The sequence below is a fragment of the Jatropha curcas genome, chromosome 2, assembly GCF_041381405.1.
Source record: "Jatropha curcas cultivar XTBG-Jc1 chromosome 2, XTBG_Jcur_1.0, whole genome shotgun sequence".
In the NCBI taxonomy this organism is placed as follows: domain Eukaryota; kingdom Viridiplantae; phylum Streptophyta; class Magnoliopsida; order Malpighiales; family Euphorbiaceae; genus Jatropha; species Jatropha curcas.
The window spans coordinates 27,963,340-27,980,286 of NC_143152.1; the positions used below are offsets into that span (position 1 = coordinate 27,963,340).

General features: G+C 31.1%; 2 protein-coding genes across 3 annotated transcripts; both read left to right on the plus strand.

The window, feature by feature from the left end:
• Positions 1–3,638: 3,638 nt before the first annotated feature.
• On the plus strand, positions 3,639–6,350 carry LOC105649078 (DNA-directed RNA polymerase I subunit RPA12). 2 transcript variants are annotated; one of them, XM_012235624.4, is made up of 6 exons: positions 3,639–3,813; positions 4,229–4,397; positions 4,759–4,799; positions 5,596–5,658; positions 5,750–5,806; positions 5,902–6,350. In XM_012235624.4, exons 2-6 carry the CDS (start codon positions 4,280–4,282, stop codon positions 5,974–5,976), a joined length of 354 nt encoding a protein of 117 aa, XP_012091014.1. In that variant the 5' UTR covers positions 3,639–3,813; positions 4,229–4,279; the 3' UTR covers positions 5,977–6,350. The 2 variants fall into 2 exon arrangements, with proteins under 2 accessions (XP_012091014.1, XP_012091013.1); XM_012235623.4 differs by having other exon boundaries at positions 4,237–4,397.
• A 1,041-nt stretch (positions 6,351–7,391) lies between these two features.
• Positions 7,392–14,924, plus strand: NSI (nuclear shuttle interacting). The gene is made up of 8 exons (XM_012235622.4): positions 7,392–7,579; positions 7,845–7,921; positions 8,423–8,483; positions 8,818–9,001; positions 12,489–12,588; positions 12,697–12,797; positions 14,048–14,141; positions 14,624–14,924. Exons 1-8 carry the CDS (start codon positions 7,545–7,547, stop codon positions 14,701–14,703), a joined length of 732 nt encoding a protein of 243 aa, XP_012091012.1. The 5' UTR covers positions 7,392–7,544; the 3' UTR covers positions 14,704–14,924.
• Positions 14,925–16,947: the final 2,023 nt, after the last annotated feature.

A 16,947-nucleotide genomic window follows, 5' to 3' on the forward strand; every position in this document is an offset into this window, starting at 1 on the left:
ATGTTATTCTAAACAAATCATATCAAAGTGAAACGTGTTATTAAAAATGTTAAAACAAATAATTTTTTTTTTCAAATTATAAAAAGTATTATAAGATTAATGATATATTTAAGAATTTTATTAATAAAATTAATTCAGCTGCTAAGAATGGAAATTCAGATCTCTATCATTTTCAAAAAAAAAAAAAAAAAGAAATTCATATCTCTATAAAATAAAATAAAGTTTTGATTACAATCTAGAGTGTTTAAAAAAGTGAAATTAATTTCGGTTGACACAATCTGGAAACGGTAATGTTCGCATATAAGAAATTTATGAGTGGCAGTGCAGTTAATTAGACGAAATCAATGACCATGTCTGGTCCAAGCAAAAAAGAATGTTTAAAAAAAAAAAAAAAAAAAAAAAAAAGCAACTATAGTCAGTGAGTGTGTGAGGAAAGGCGTGGACTGAACTGAAGCCCACAACAGTGGCACGGAACTCAATAAAGTATCAATTATTAGAGTTAGAGACAAGTGCATTTGCATTTTCATTTTATTTTTTATTTTAATTATTTCTTCTATTTTTTTAATTATTTCTTCTATTTCAAAATATAAATAAATTTATTTAATATATTTAAAGTGAATATTATAAGTGTAATAAATGAAATGTAAGTCTCTTTATCGGTCTTATTTAATAAATGAGCCAAATTCAAATTTAAATTAAAGTATTTAAAAAGGTTAATCTTTTAAATTTGAATCCAAATTTGATTATATTTTTGTTAAGTTGAGTTGGAATTCAACGTTAATCAATTATTCTTAGATGGTTTGCAGCCCTATTAATAATTCAGGTTTATTTTAGTAATATAAATTAATATTATCAAATAAAAAATAAATCATTAGTTAATATATGCAGTATTTGTAGAATATTGTTGATAAAATTATATAAACATTTAGTTTAAGACATTTTAAAATATTAATATAAATTATTAAGAAATAAATATTTTTAAGAATCCCAAAATATTCCTTTACTTTTTTTTTTCTAGATTTGTTGACTGATAAAAATCATTCCTTTGTCGAATGTTACTAAAATTCCTGTTTAGTCCTCATCTCCTTGTGCATATTCCTATCATATGCTTCGTCTTCTTTGTCGGCTGGTTCGAGACATTCACGATAGGTTTTGTTCGTCGGTGAAAATGAACTAACAACCTCTGCCCTCTTGCATGCCATTTGGCCGTTTAGTTATCGGTTAAATGGTCAAATTTTGATGTTTCAGTTAAGAAGGACAATATCATCGTTGTCTTGTTAGAAGAACAGATGCAAAAGAAAAAAAAGAAAATAAATAATTTATTTCTTATGTTTTGGCTGATAATAAGATTCAGATCCCTCAAATAAAAAATAGAGTATTTTATTTTTATAAATGGAAAAAATAATTATTACAGTACTTGCTTTTCTCTTATAGGTCTGACGTAGCGAAAGCAAAAATAGATTCACCCTAATAAATGAAATGAAAGTGAAATGTAATTGTGTTGATCAAACAGAGGAAATACCATCCACATTCGATGGATGGAAACATTTATTAAATGTCACTTGCAGAGTCTGCACCATTTAATTAGACTTGAAATCTTAACAAACTCCGATCGATATCATAATTTATAAATAACTAAAAATAAATAAAAATAAGAGTAAAATTTTAGAGGGATATATATGATATATAGCAACTTTTAATTTTAAATTTTAATTAATATACTTTAATTTTCTCAAAACAATATATAACTTTAAATAAAATAATTTTTAAACGTGATAGATAAAAATGAACCAAGGGAATGGTAAATTCAATACTTATTTTAGCTTTTGCAACGTTAATTAAATGAAATATAGGTAAATGAAATAAAAAGATAAATTATTTATATTAGCATTAAAAGAATTACAATATAGGTCAAATATGGAACTTGTCAATAAAATTATAAAATGATAGTTATTTATATTTTTTAGGAACTTGCCTAATTGTTGATTCATATAACCTTTAGGAATCTATTACTTGTTTTCTTAGTTATTTATATTTTTAAAGTTTTATTAATGAAATAAAAAATTATTACATAGTAATATAATTTATTCATAAGTAAATTTTAATGAAATTACTTGCATTGGATCATAATATCTTAATAGATTGAATTTAATTTATATGTACATAAAGTATATTAAATAAAATTATATATATAGTGTTGGTGTCTTAATAATTTAGTTGAATTTTTTGTTGTTTAATAATTATGTAATTTGTTAAAAAAAAAATTGTTGGTTGAATAGAATGGTAATGATCTTATAATTAAAAATTTTAAAAATTACATATCACCAATGAACTTCTAACAAGAATTATAATCATATCTTAATTTAAAATAAAATCTGTGTGGAATATGAAATGTAAAAATAATGACAGCCTAATAGACATATTCTCTAATAAAAAAAAAACGTAGGAGCAGTAAACTTAATGCTTTACCTAGTATTATTTTTATTTTTTAAAAAATAAAATCATAGTAATAATAATAATAATAATAATTTTACCATCAAAATGAAATAATTTTCAATTTTCCTATCGAACCTGCAATGAATATATTCCCTCTGTCTCAAAATTATAATTCAATGTTATTTTTCGGTGTTCTAAAATAGTATTCTCATTTATATTTTTGATAATATTTTTCTTTTCATTTGCTCACAATATCTTTTTATAATAATTTATGTAAATAATTAATATTAATTGAATTTATTAGATAATGAAAAGAATTTTAAAATATTTAATTTCGGAAGTTTGATATACTATCATTTTAGTTGAAAATAACAAAAAAAATTTATATTTCCTTTGTTCTTTTTATATAGAAAAAGTTTCCATTTTGGATATTCTTATTATATAAAATTTTGCTTAATTGGTAACTTTAGAAACCATATCAATATAAAAAATCTATCTTACCCTTATTATCAAATTTGGAGAATGGATTTCTCTACATCAATTTCCATTGGAAAAAAAAAAGTGCTCGTCTAGATTATATGAGCATCGATTAAATGAAGTTTGAATAGAAAATGGCTAAAAAATTTTCAAATTAGTTACATTGAAAGGAACTTTTACGGACTTCATCGAGTATTTAAAAAATTGTGTAATATTTAAAATATATTTTCAATAATTAAAGGAAGTTGAAAAGTTAAATAAGCACAAATTTTCATATTTTTGCACAAGTTTTTCAAACAGAAGATAAAAGATAAAATTTTCTCCACATGTCAGAGTATGAACTTCATTTTTGCATCTGTTTATATTCCCTTCATTCTAATATCAAATAGAGGACAAAAGATAAAATTTTCTCCACATGTCAGAGCATAAACTTCATTTTTTCATTTATTTATATTTTCTTTATTTTAACAAATCATTTAAAACATCGTTGAAGATTGAAACATAATTTAAAATATATATTGGTATTAGAAGAAGAATAAATGAGATATTAGGGGTAAATTAGAAAAAAAGACAAATAAATTGATTAACTATTTTTTTACTATTTATGAAAAATTAGTTGTTACTGTATAGAAAGAATTGAGAGAGTAACTAAATTAATTTAACTAATTATTTTTAAACAGTGGGTAAAATATTTGATTCTATGATTTTGGGACGGACGCAGTAACAAACACCGAAAACGCCAAAAATTTTTTTTCCCTGCGAGTAGCGCGCCGAAGCAAGGAAAAAAAAGAAAACCCTTCCTCAAACCATAAGTTAGCAGCTGTGTCCGTGTTTCTTCCTTCTTCCGCCACTGGCTACTTATTAGTTTTCAACAACTCTCCTTCCTTTAATTTCTTGAAGGTATGTGTTACATGTTTCTGGCAATTTCTTTGAATTATAGTATGTGTACGTCTCAAGGTGTTTGTATGAGATTTGGGTATTCATTTTTTGTAGTTAAAAGAATTTCTGTGTTTCGTTTACATGGTGTATCTTTCTCTACTCTATAGCAGAAACCTGGACAAGGGTTTAATGGGTTTAGCATGAACCAAATTTCTAGTATAGCTTTAAATTGCCTTCGTTGGTGTTGAGCTCTGTTGTATTTATGTTTCTGGGCTTTGTTATGGATATCTAAATCCATGACTTGTTCAGAAATAATTTTAAAAAAATTACTTTGGAGTAAATATGCATAGTGCTGAACTATTTTTGGATTCCTGTTTTTCTTTGCACGTATTTTGGGCTTAAAAATGGGTTAACAGATTGTAACTGGTCATTTAAGATTTGCAGTTTATCTCTTGCCTTGGTAAACAATTGATAGAAGGGGCCTGCAATGGCACTCTCTCATGGAGGCAGTTTTATGTTCTGTGACATGTGTGGAACAATGCTATCTATGTTTACAACGGAGTTCGCTGAATGCCCTTTGTGCAAATTTAAGAAAAGCGCAAGAGGTATGGCTGGTGGATCTCTATGTATTTGAAATTGACATGGATACTTAATTCTTCCATAGAGTTTGAAATCTTGTAGGTACTATTGTATCTTTACTGTTTAGCCTTTCTTTTCTATGCTAGTTCTTTTTTCTAATTATGTCCAGACTAGTACTATTTGTTCAGTGAATACTAACATGTGCATAAAAGTGATGTCTATGTCAGTTTACTTGCTAGAGAATACATCTAGCTGTAAAGTTATATTGGTTCCTTTCTGAATTTCTGTCAGTTTATTTTGGATTCTAGCTTCTTGGTAGAATGCAAAACTCCATCTCTCTCTATAATTTGGTTTCTTACATTCTAATTCTTTTTGCTACTGTCTCAGAGTTATCTGGAAGAGAAATATCCTATAAGGTCACTGCTGAGGTGAGCCTGGAACCAACCTGCCTGAGCTGATATTTTTGTGTGCTTTAAATTAGCCATGGCAAAAATATTAATAGGACTTAAAGGTTATATTGCCATGTAAATAGACTCGACTATCTTAAAAGTTTTTCTGTCTGCTTGGGGGTCAATTTTCAAGGATTGTTTAGTATTGCCAAGTGGGCGTTTGGTAATTCTCTTTTATGGATGAGGATTCTGCCTATCATGTTTGTAGATGCTTGGTTTAGTTACAAGGGGAACTTGTATCCCAAACTGAAGTCTACTGGATTATATGATCATGTCTGTTAGTTGTTTTCTCCCATATACCGGTCTGTGCAAGGACTGTATTAGGTTAAGTGAAAAAGTTTTCTTCTCTCTACAAAATTTACCAGGAAGGGAAAAAGAAACTTACAGGCTTAATGGAACCCTTTCACTTTTTTTCTTTGGTGTGAACTGCTGGTACGTACGTATCGAACCTTAGACTTCAGTCCATGATGAAGCCTTGCCACTAGGCCAAGGCATTATGTCAGTGTCTGTCAATTTTCCATGTGCAAGTTTCATTTTGGTTGGATGAAATATTGAGTTACTATACTATTATTACTCCACGCTGTAGATGAAAGTAATTATAAAGAACAGCATGTGTTCATTTTTCATTTGGTTCGATGAAAAGATGTTCTGTACAAGCTCTGATTGCAATCTTTTCTGTTGTACTGCTACTATGTCAATATGCTTATGTTTGATGATTTTTGTCATTTAGTTTCAAGTTACCATATCTTCTTGTTCATATACCCTGATTTTGTAGGATATGAGAAGAGATCTAGGCATCTCACATTTTGAAGGAAATTTAGAGGTTAAAGACATGGAGGTAACCACATTGTACTATAGCAATAAAAGGCACAGTCATATTTTTTGGAATCAGCTGCTAATTCTTTGAATGTCACTTGTTTGCTTGGCAGATAAATAAGAAGTGTGAAAAATGCAGCAACACAAAGCTTAAATTTTCTACCAGACAAGTATTCTACCACTCTTATGCTTATTTACATAATTCAGTATTGTCATCAAATTTACGGTTTCATTTCTTATATATCCTATTGTCTCCTATGTCCAGATGAGATCAGCAGATGAGGGGCAGACTACTTTCTATCACTGTCCTGTTTGTTCACATACATTTACTGAGAATTGAGTTTCTGTAAGTGCAAATTTACAGGATCCACCTAAGGCACAGGTCAGTGTTGGAATTATCTAAGGATTTCATTGCCTCAAGGTGTGTATCGGATTGTGTAATTGATGGCAAACCATTGATTAGCTAAATGAAGACAGTTAACAATATTGGTGATCAACGGGTCAAACTTACCGTCCAAATTTCAAATGTTCTTGGTTTGTACTTTTATTGGATTTTGACAAGAGGTCAAAATAGTCGTTACTTAATACATTTTTGCGTAGAGATTCAAAATGCTCTAAGTTGTGATCCTGTTTTGGTTTACAGAACTTTTCCCTTGTGTTAGTAGTTGTGCATTGTTAAAAGCATTCCAGTTAAGAATTACATCGTTTTGTTAACTATCTTATTTATCCTTTTGCATGACAAAAATAATTATATTATTGAAACAGGAAATAACAAAGAATTCAAAGAAAGACGAGGAGATTTTGCATTTGGGATTTGATGACCATATACACATAGTTTGCATTATTGACTAATTCATTTATGTTAATTAATAATATTATTTTAAATGAATTTGACTAATAAATCTAAATACTTTATTGTTAATGATATTTTTGTGTATTTTGAAAATTATTGTGGTCGATGGGTTTTGAATTGGAGACCTTTCAAGGAGAATTCTTGTGATCGAGAGGATTTGAATTCGAAACTTTGTAAGGAGTGACTGTAAAGCTCGGATCTTTTCAGAATTTGGCTATAATACATTGTAGTTGCAGTAACAGAATGAAAATATATACGAGCAATATATCCCAAAACAAGAAGGCAAGGAAATAATTCTCCCTCCAAAGAAAAATTACCGTAATAAGAATAATAGGGGAAAAAGGAATATGTTTGAGCCAAATCATGGAATGTGGTTGTTAATTTGAGATCATAAAAATGGCAGACGATTATAAATGAGTTCATATGCTACATGGTACTGTCTAATTAATTCCATTTCCATAATATATTTTCTCAAGAAATTGGGAACCATTTGCGCTCGTGGGTGGCTAAACTTGATCAAAAGAATAAAAAGTTTAATTTTTTTAGAAAAATAATTTTTAATATTTTACTTAATAAAAATTATTTAGAAATATAGCAATAATTTAAAGAATATTACAATGTCTTGTCTTTGATTTAAAAAATAATCAAATAAATATTTTATTTGAAAATTTATAAGATTAGGAAAATATTAAATTATATTAAATATATGGTTTCAAAAATATATTTTTTGTTTAATTAATTTTTAATTACAGTATATTTAAATCAAATATTTAATTATTATTAATATTTAATTTGAATCAATTATTTACTTTTTTTTTTGGTAAAAAAGTTAGGGGAAAGACTGTAAAAAAAATGATTTTGGCACATTATATATGCCTCCTAGATCAACGGACAAATTGAGCTTTATTTGTTAAAAAGAAATATGAAGGGCAAAAGGGAAAAGTACGATAAATGATAAGCCCAAGTTGAAGATTAACGTCTCTCTCGATGACTGTGAAGCTACAATATCTACTCGAACAGCTGCAGGTAGAGCAGAGTATCTAGAACCAGAGAAAATGATAACACAGAGCTTGGTTGCTCGTCCTTCTGTGTAAGAACTCGCCATTTTTAAGCTGCTATTTTTTTGTTGTTTAATTCATTATAGTCTTAAATTTTTTATCTATCTTTGTACTTAAAAAATTCTTTTGGAAGTTAATTAGGGTTTTCCGCTTCAATTTTTAACATTAGCTGTAATCTTGCTTGCGATTACACAGCGCTTTGCAATTGGAAGATACTAATATTTGCTGGTTTTTTTTGGAGTTAATTTTATTTGGGAATTGGTTCTGATTGTTTGGCTTCTTGTGTCTGTTTTGCAGATTTCCAATTTTTTCTTTTGATCACCATTGCCAAGCATCTGTACAGTTTAGTACGTTGAATTGCAGGTTTGAAAGAGGTATGCAGATGCAGTGTCTCTTTTTGCTGTTAATTAATGGTTTAATTAATTGATTAAGCTTCTGTATCTTTTAATTACTGACTTTTAATTAAGCTGCTAGTTTTGGTTAGCTATGCTCAATGTAACTGACAATTTCCTTCCTTGTCTTTTGAATTTGTTGAGCGTAAAGTACCATGCAATGCCTTTGTCGATTGACTTGGCAAAACTTTTTCCCTTTGTCGATATTCATGTGAGGGGTAGATTTTATCTTTAAAGTGAACAGATTTATGTTTCTCTATCATGGTTCATTTGGGGTTATCTATGGGGGTTTTAGGAATGTAGCATCTTGTCGATTATATTCGGTTGCCCGGAAACTAGTTCTTGTTTTAGATGCAAAATTCCATTCTCATTCAATTTCTTTATACACCAAAGATTAAAAGTGAACCTAATTTTATAGAACCAATGTGCACATTAATGAATTAACACTATGGGGTTATGAGAATTTCACTGTTGTTTTTACAGCAAGAAGAAAACTCAAGGTTACTCGACTGAAGGCAAGTTTTTGGGACTCCATCAGATCTGGGTAAATATTATTTTGTTTTCTGTGATGTGTTATATTCAAGTTCTGGAATAAAAGTTTATAGTCACTGATGTGTAAACCACAGGTTGAGATTGCTACTTTTGACGTCAAGAGTTCTCTTAAACTTAGAATGTTTGATTCACCTTGTTTCTGGAAGGACATTGAATATACATTTCAATATATAAATATTTCATATAACATGTTTCCCTTCACATATTCCAAGTATTGTCATTTTCAGTCAGTCAGTGACATGTTGACAAGGTTTTTGATTCTATTGCCAAGCTGCCTAATGACCTAATTATATTTGAAAGAGTTTGTACTCTGCAATGTACTGCAGGTTCTTAAAGGAGAACTCAACACAAGTTGTTGAACCACCATCCACGCTGCAAGAAGAGGAAGAACCACTGCCTGAAGAGTTCATTCTTGTGGAAAATACTAAACCAGATGGAGAAGTTGAGCAAATAATATTCTCCTCAGGTGGAGATGTTGATGTGTATGATCTCCAAGCCCTATGTGACAAGGTAACTGCTGCTGCTTTGCCACATGATTTATGATGACAGTGAATGAAATGATAAATGAATCACATTTTTTTGATTTAAAAAGACTCAAATGGTTCAGACTTTTCCTATGTCAATGTCTGAAGATGGCAAAAATTTCACCACAAGCAAGTCAATAATGTGATTTTACAATCCTAGTGTCGAGTCTCCTATGTTATGGTCACTCAAATCATGACAGTGTTCATCCTTGAATTTGGATTTTCTTTCACAAAAAACAAAAAAGGAAAAAAAAAAAGGAAAATAGACTATAAGCTTAAATTGGCAGTGGTATGTTATGGTCCCAAATTTGGATCTAGTTATGGGTCTTTGAATTAGGGGAATCGGGTTTGAGATGGGTATCTTAGAAGGAGTTTTCTTCCTTCTATCAATGGTGACAGACTTAGAGAGAATCTGCAATCTCCTAGAGCTCATTAAGAGAGAACTCTACAATCTCTGAGTTTTAGGAACTCAAAACCTTTTCATAAAATTCTGCTTACATTTTTCCTGATATAACAGCCTTTTAAACAACTAAATGTAAAGCTAAAACTACCCACTACCCACTAATAACTACCCATTACAATAAGTTACTTGCTTAACCACCCCACTAATAGCCACTAACAAAGAAACTGATAATAACATGATAAACACTGAATAACTAAATAAAAACACCGTAAATAGCAGTAAAACTACCCTAAGTCAAGCAGCGCCATAACATTACACCCCTCCTCGAAAAGCGCTTGTCCTCAAGCGCAAAGGATGGATGACATGCAATCTTCAACTTGTGAAAATGTGATGCAAACAGAATCCTTATCACCCTCTATTATTCTGCAAATAAGGAGCTGTTTATTGTGCTTCTATATTTAATTAATATTCCTGGATCAAATGGCTCCTCTAATGTTTCCTCTATGTCATTCTCGAATTGCTTCTTCCCACTCCCTTCCCATTTAGAGGCTGCCAAATCACAAGCAAGACCCTCCAATTGTGCTAACAATTGATGTTTGATTATTTCTTTCTTTTGCTCCGCTCTATCTTCTATACACACAACTATTGAGACTTGAAACATTTGCTGGAAAACTATTCGCTCTACGGCAGTTTTAGGATGTTCCAATTTTGCCAACTTTCCTAAATTATTACTCCTCATAGGTGGTCCAAGAACCTCCAACTCCGTGAATTTCGAAACAGTTGTAGTGCCCCCAGGAGATTCTAGTCCTGCTGAACCTATTGGACCCTTTGCTTTCGGTGCTTGACTTTGAGCACTTGAGGAAGTCAGCCCCTTCTTTATGGATTCCAAGTCAAAAGACATGGCATCCAATTTGGCATGAAGTTGTTCAACCTTCTCACTACGGGTCTGATTGGCCTGCTGCTCGGATAAGAGTAAATTGAAGAGTTTGGTAAGCTGGTCTTGAACAGATTCGCCCATAACTGTTGGCTCTGATACCAATTTGTTATGGTCCCAAATTTGGATCTAGTTATGGGTCTTTGAATTAGGGGAATCGGGTTTGAGATGGGTATCTTAGAAGGAGTTTTCTTCCTTCTATCAATGGTGACAGACTTAGAGAGAATCTGCCAATTTGTTATGGTCCCAAATTTGGATCTAGTTATGGGTCTTTGAATTAGGGGAATCGGGTTTGAGATGGGTATCTTAGAAGGAGTTTTCTTCCTTCTATCAATGGTGACAGACTTAGAGAGAATCTGCAATCTCCTAGAGCTCATTAAGAGAGAACTCTACAATCTCTGAGTTTTAGGAACTCAAAACCTTTTCATAAAATTCTGCTTACATTTTTCCTGATATAACAGCCTTTTAAACAACTAAATGTAAAGCTAAAACTACCCACTACCCACTAATAACTACCCATTACAATAAGTTAACCACCCCACTAATAGCCACTAACAAAGAAACTGAAAATAACATGATAAAAAACTGAATAACTAAATAAAAACACCGTAAATAGCAGTAAAACTACCCTAAGTCAAGCAGCGCCATAACATTACACCCCTCCTCGAAAAAGCGCTTGTCCTCAAGCGCAAAGGATGGATGACATGCAATCTTCAACTTATGAAAATGTGATGCAAACAAAATCCTTATTACCCTCTATTATTCTGCAAATAAGGAGCTGTTTATTGTGCTTCTATATTTAATTAATATGCCTGGATCAAATGGCTCCTCTAATGTTTCCTCTATGTCATTCTCGAATTGCTTCTTCCCACTCCCTTCCCATTTAGAAGCTGCCAAATCACAAGCAAGACCCCCTAATTGTGCTAACAATTGATGTTTGATTATTTCTTTCTTTTGCTCCGCTCTATCTTCTGTACACACAACTATTGAGACTTGAAACATTTGCTGGAAAACTATTCGCTCTGCGGCAGTTTTAGGTTGTTCCAATCTTGCCAACTTTCGTAAATTATTACTCCTCATAGGTGGTCCAAGAACCTCCAACTCTGTGAATTTCGAAACAGTTGTAGTGCCCCTAGGAGATTCTAGACAGGCTGAACCTATTGGACCCTTTGCTTTTGGTGCTTGACTTTCAGCAATTGAAGAAGTCAGCCCCTTCTTTATGGATTCCAAGTCAAAAGACATGGCATCCAATTTGGCATGAAGTTGTTCAACCTTCTCATTATAGGTCTGATTGGCCTGCTGCTCAGATAAGAGTAAATTGAAGAGTTTGGTAAGCTGGTCTTGAACAGATTCGCCCATAACTGTTGGCTCTGATACCAATTTGTTATGGTCCCAAATTTGGATCTAGTTATGGGTCTTTGAATTAGGGGAATCGGGTTTGAGATGGGTATCTTAGAAGGAGTTTTCTTCCTTCTATCAATGGTGACAGACTTAGAGAGAATCTGCAATCTCCTAGAGCTCGTTAAGAGAGAACTCTACAATCTCTGAGTTTTAGGAACTCAAAACCTTTTCATAAAATTCTGCTTACATTTTTCCTGATATAACAGCCTTTTAAACAACTAAATGTAAAGCTAAAACTACCCACTACCCACTAATAACTACCCATTACAATAAGTTAACCACCCCACTAATAGCCACTAACAAAGAAACTGATAATAACATGATAAACACTGAATAACTAAATAAAAACACCGTAAATAGCAGTAAAACTACCCTAAGTCAAGCAGCGCCATAACATGGTACATCCTTGAAAAAGTGTAAAAATGAACTTGGTTTGGGTACCATCCTGATACATGAAAGATTGAAACAAGAAGGAATAATATAATTGGTTTGCCATAGATCCAATCCACATGGTGCAACTACCATTTCAGAAACTTCAATAATATGAATTCTGTATATTTGTCAGTTTTTACTAACTTATAAAAACTCTTTTAATAGAGACATCTCTGTTAAGTTACTTTTACTTAAATATGTTTGATATCTTAATGCTCTTTTTGTTTATTGTCCAGTTTGAAAGTTCGTTAGTTAAATCATATAACTAAATGTGGCTTGATATTTATATCCTCCGCGCAACAGGTAGGTTGGCCCAGAAGGCCACTGCCCAAATTAGCTGCAGCTTTGAAAAATAGCTACATGGTAGTCACATTGCATTCCATAAGGAAATCACCTGGGTCAGGTATTTAGTAATTGTGATAAATGATCTTGTTAATTTAAAGCTAAATTGTTTTTGCATCTAAAACTATTTTATGAACATCTTAGTGTACTTGGAGAAGTTATTTGACAGAGGGGATTGACCAAAAGATGCTAATTGGGATGGCCCGTGCTACATCTGATCATGCCTTCAATGCTACCATTTGGGATGTTCTCGTTGATCCTAACTACCAGGTAATATCTGTGTTACTTTCAACCAGTGATCTAGAAATGACGCCCCTAGCAACTTGTGATATTGATCACATAATTGACAATCCCAATTGTGAATGTTTAACCATCTGAAACATCTACTTAAAATTCTGACATGCAAACAACTGTTGGCACCAAGCAAAACATCCCAATTGGCTTGTTATTACTATGCTATAAATTTTGGGATTTGGATGTTTTTTTGATAGAATTGAGGAAGTTATATGGAAACTACTTTATTATACTTATAGGGAATTTGGGCAATCTGGGTTTAATTTTTATTTTGTTCTGGTATGTTATTGTGTGTCTATTACATTACATATGTGATGGGCAGGTTAAGCAACAAGCCAATTAATGCTTTAATGGAGTGCAAAATTCAAGCAATTGATGAGTTTTAGGATCAAGGTTTAAAAAGGAAGGAACATCAGGGTTTAGGAGTGTAAACTAGAGTTGATTAGAGTGAGTGCAAGAAAGAGAGAGAGGATATATTGGTGTTTGTTTTTGAGGCTGTGATAGTACCAATGGTAGTGTAGCAGCAGAAGGAAACAAGGTACATAAAATAAAGGTGAGAATAGGCACATGTAAATAATTATAGAAGTACTTTTCCAGTTTTCCTTGTTCAATAAGGACTACTACTATATTAGGAGGCTACTTTGTAATAACTAAATTTGAAGTAAACAACCTTCTAAGTAGTAAAACTCCTAATGAAAATCAAAATTCCTAAACATTACTAAATCCTCCATTTCATGAATAGAAAGTTATATTATATTCCTAAATATAAAAAATTGTAGTAAAAAAATGTGAACTTTCATAAGTAAGAATTGGATCAAAGTAAACCTTATTATTTTTTCCTTCTCTAGTATGATATATACTAAAAGGTGTTTTGCATTCCATATAATTTGTTTGGTTCTTGCTATAAGATGTATCCAGAGAAGCCTGCCCCACTGTTGCATTTTTTTAAGACTAGGTGCGATTTGTGCTCTAGGTAACCTTGCTCTGAACTTGGATAATTCTGGAAATGCTGAGTTAGAAAGGTTATATTTGCATTTTATGCTTTGTTTTTAAGCATGAAAAAATTATTTCTGGTGTATGGAAATAAAGCAGTATGATATATCTGTGGTGAAAACACCATTCATTCTCATAACTGTATATAATTATTGCTTTCGTTTTTGGGAATTCTATTTCTGGGTTTTATTCTAACTTCTTTATTTCTTTTTAACAATGTGTTTCCTATTCAGGGCCAAGGTCTCGGCAAGGCTCTTATTGAAAAGCTTATTAGGGCTCTTCTACAAAGGGACATCGGCAACATAACACTTTTTGCAGATAGTCAAGGTATATCTCAGAAAAAATTTGTTGGTTTTTTATAGTGGAAGTCAATTCATTAAATTGTCAGTCTTTGGTTCCTGGCATACACTTTTGGTTCTCAATAACAAAAGATTCAATGCTGTATAGAATTTTGGTTCTCAATTTAAAATAAAAAATGATTGATGTTTTGCCCATTTATATGGGATACCAAGTGACAACATGAATATTAAACCATCCTAGGTTCTGAACATTATATCATGCTGGGGTTGGAGGATGAGTAGGCAGGTGCAGTAGAGGATAACTTTTCCCCTTTCGACAAAATCACATATTTCCTGACCATGTTCATCAAATCAATCCCGCATAATTTTGTTCTTTTGGTCTTTATCCTATTTGTGATATGACTTCATGCACATAATACATATGATTTTTCTTCCAGGATACTACTTGCATTAGATAAATATTTCTAATGTTGGATTTCGCCTTATCTGTTTTATACATAACCATTGCAGTTGTGGAGTTCTATCGGAATTTAGGATTTCAACCTGACCCAGAGGGTATTAAAGGTATGTTCTGGTACCCAAAGTATTAGCTGTCTTGTGAGGAACTCAGGTATATTCACGTGTCAATAGATGGGTTCATAAGAAATGTGAGGGAACATGTATATTTATTTTAGTTACAACTACAAAACTGTATTTTTCTTCTTTTTTCCTCTCTTGAAACCTTTATGATCTGTGAATCTGTATATTGTTGAACTGGTTTTAATAGAGCAGTTGATTTTTCTGCTCAATAGTAACATCCACTTACTCCTGATTCCTGTGCTTGTGTTTGATGCAAGACCTAGTAAATTAATAGTCCCATCGTGCAATTGATTGAACTTTCTTATTATTGAATCATTATTATAGCAGCAACATTTTAGCATCTCAAAAATTTTGCCAGTCTTTTCGAAATATGGGTTTGAGTGCAGAGTTTTTGATGAATTTACTCTTCATGACACGCAATTGATGAAGATGAATGGTAGTGGTAGTTGGACCTGACCTTCAGTTTGGTTTGGAACTAGAATAAAAAAGAACCCAGAATACAAACTAACCTGGAAATTTTGGTTTTAAACCAGAATGAAACTGGGAGACCGGTTTCAGTTTCGGCCTCTCTCCTCAAGGTTTCGGGACTAGAACGGGCATTTTAAGTCAGTTCGATCCCAGAAAAAAGAGCAGAAGGTAGTGACCTAATCTTGCATTGCGCACTCGGAAAAAAAAAAAAAAAGAATCTACAGCTTGTTCTATCTCTATTTTAACCTTTTTTTTTTTTTTTTTTTCACTGTATCCTTCAAAACTACATTTGTCTGGCAAAGGGGCCAAGTCTAATATTTTGATAGCTTAAGTTTGACTCGAAATTAATGGATCTAGACTTTTTCTTAAGGATCATAAGTTGAAAACAAAATAATTTTAAAATAAAATTAATTTTTTATGGATGTTAAAAATTATATTTTAAAATGTAATTATTATTCTTTCAGTTGTAATCAATAGGAGGTAATTGTAAATACAATTTTTAAATTCACACAAGTATCACTTAAATTTCTAAAAATAAGATAAAGTTATTACTATTGGAATATTAATTTATTAGGCGAATTTGAGTAAGGGTAAGCATTTGATCGTTTCGGTTTGATTTGATTAGTGCAATTGGTTTTTAAGCTTTTTCTTCTTTTTTTTTTTTTTTCAGTTCTGGATTTTTTTTCTCTGAGTTTCATGGTGACTCATCGAATTCAAAAAATTTTGGTTTTTTCCTATGAAAATAAAAAAATGAACCAAATTGATTTGGTTCACTCAGTTGGGTCGATTTAAAAGAATTATGCCAAGCCCCAGATTTTAGCTTTAATTTGATTGCTGGTTTAAGTGGGTTAAACCAGTAGGCTCCATCCCATCCCAAGACAAAGAAAGAATAGATTCGTAAACCAACTCTTTAACCCTTTTCACCAAAAGGTGCCAAAGATAATTGCTGAATGATGGGATTGAGAAGGCAACTCTCAAAAGATGGTCAAAAAAATCCACCAACTTTCAAAAGATGGTCAAAAAAATCCACTAAGGTCGTAATTAAACAATGATAAGTAAACCACCTCAACTACTTCATTCTGCTTATTAAACTTCTATGAATCACTTAAATTCATTTTGAAAACCTTTAGTAATGATTGTTATTATTATTATTAAGTAAAATTATAGTTAAAAATTTTATAAGTATTGAAACAATTATTTGTTTATTAAGAACGTTTACGTATGATAAATTAAAAAATAAAATACAATAAGAATATTAGAAATAATATGCTATATATATAAATAATATGAACTTATTTATATACCAATTTAATCTTATAAATTTATTAAACAAACGAGAATATTTAGGTGTTTTATGGAGAAAAAAAAAATAAATTTAAAAGTTTTTTAGGTTGGATATCGAAATTGAATTGGTAAATGCGTGAGTTAACACATTGAGTATAGATAAATATATATTTTTTATTTTTTAAATCTATTTTCATAAGGATAAAACTTGTTAACAGTTGACGTATATGACCATCTCATATACTAAAATAAATCAATGAAGAATTTTTTAAAATCTATTACTATTTTACTCTTTTATTTTTTCCACTAAATTGTCGGAAATACACACAAATATATATATAATTGATTGATTTGGTATATGCATATATGGTAGTAAGTATTTCTGTTATCATAAATAGTAAGTAATTAATGTTAATGTGTGTAGTTTGGCTGGTATTCTGATTAACGGAACAAGTGAGTTTTTATCAATTTAGTGATTAACGTTTGCATTTTTGAAAATAAAT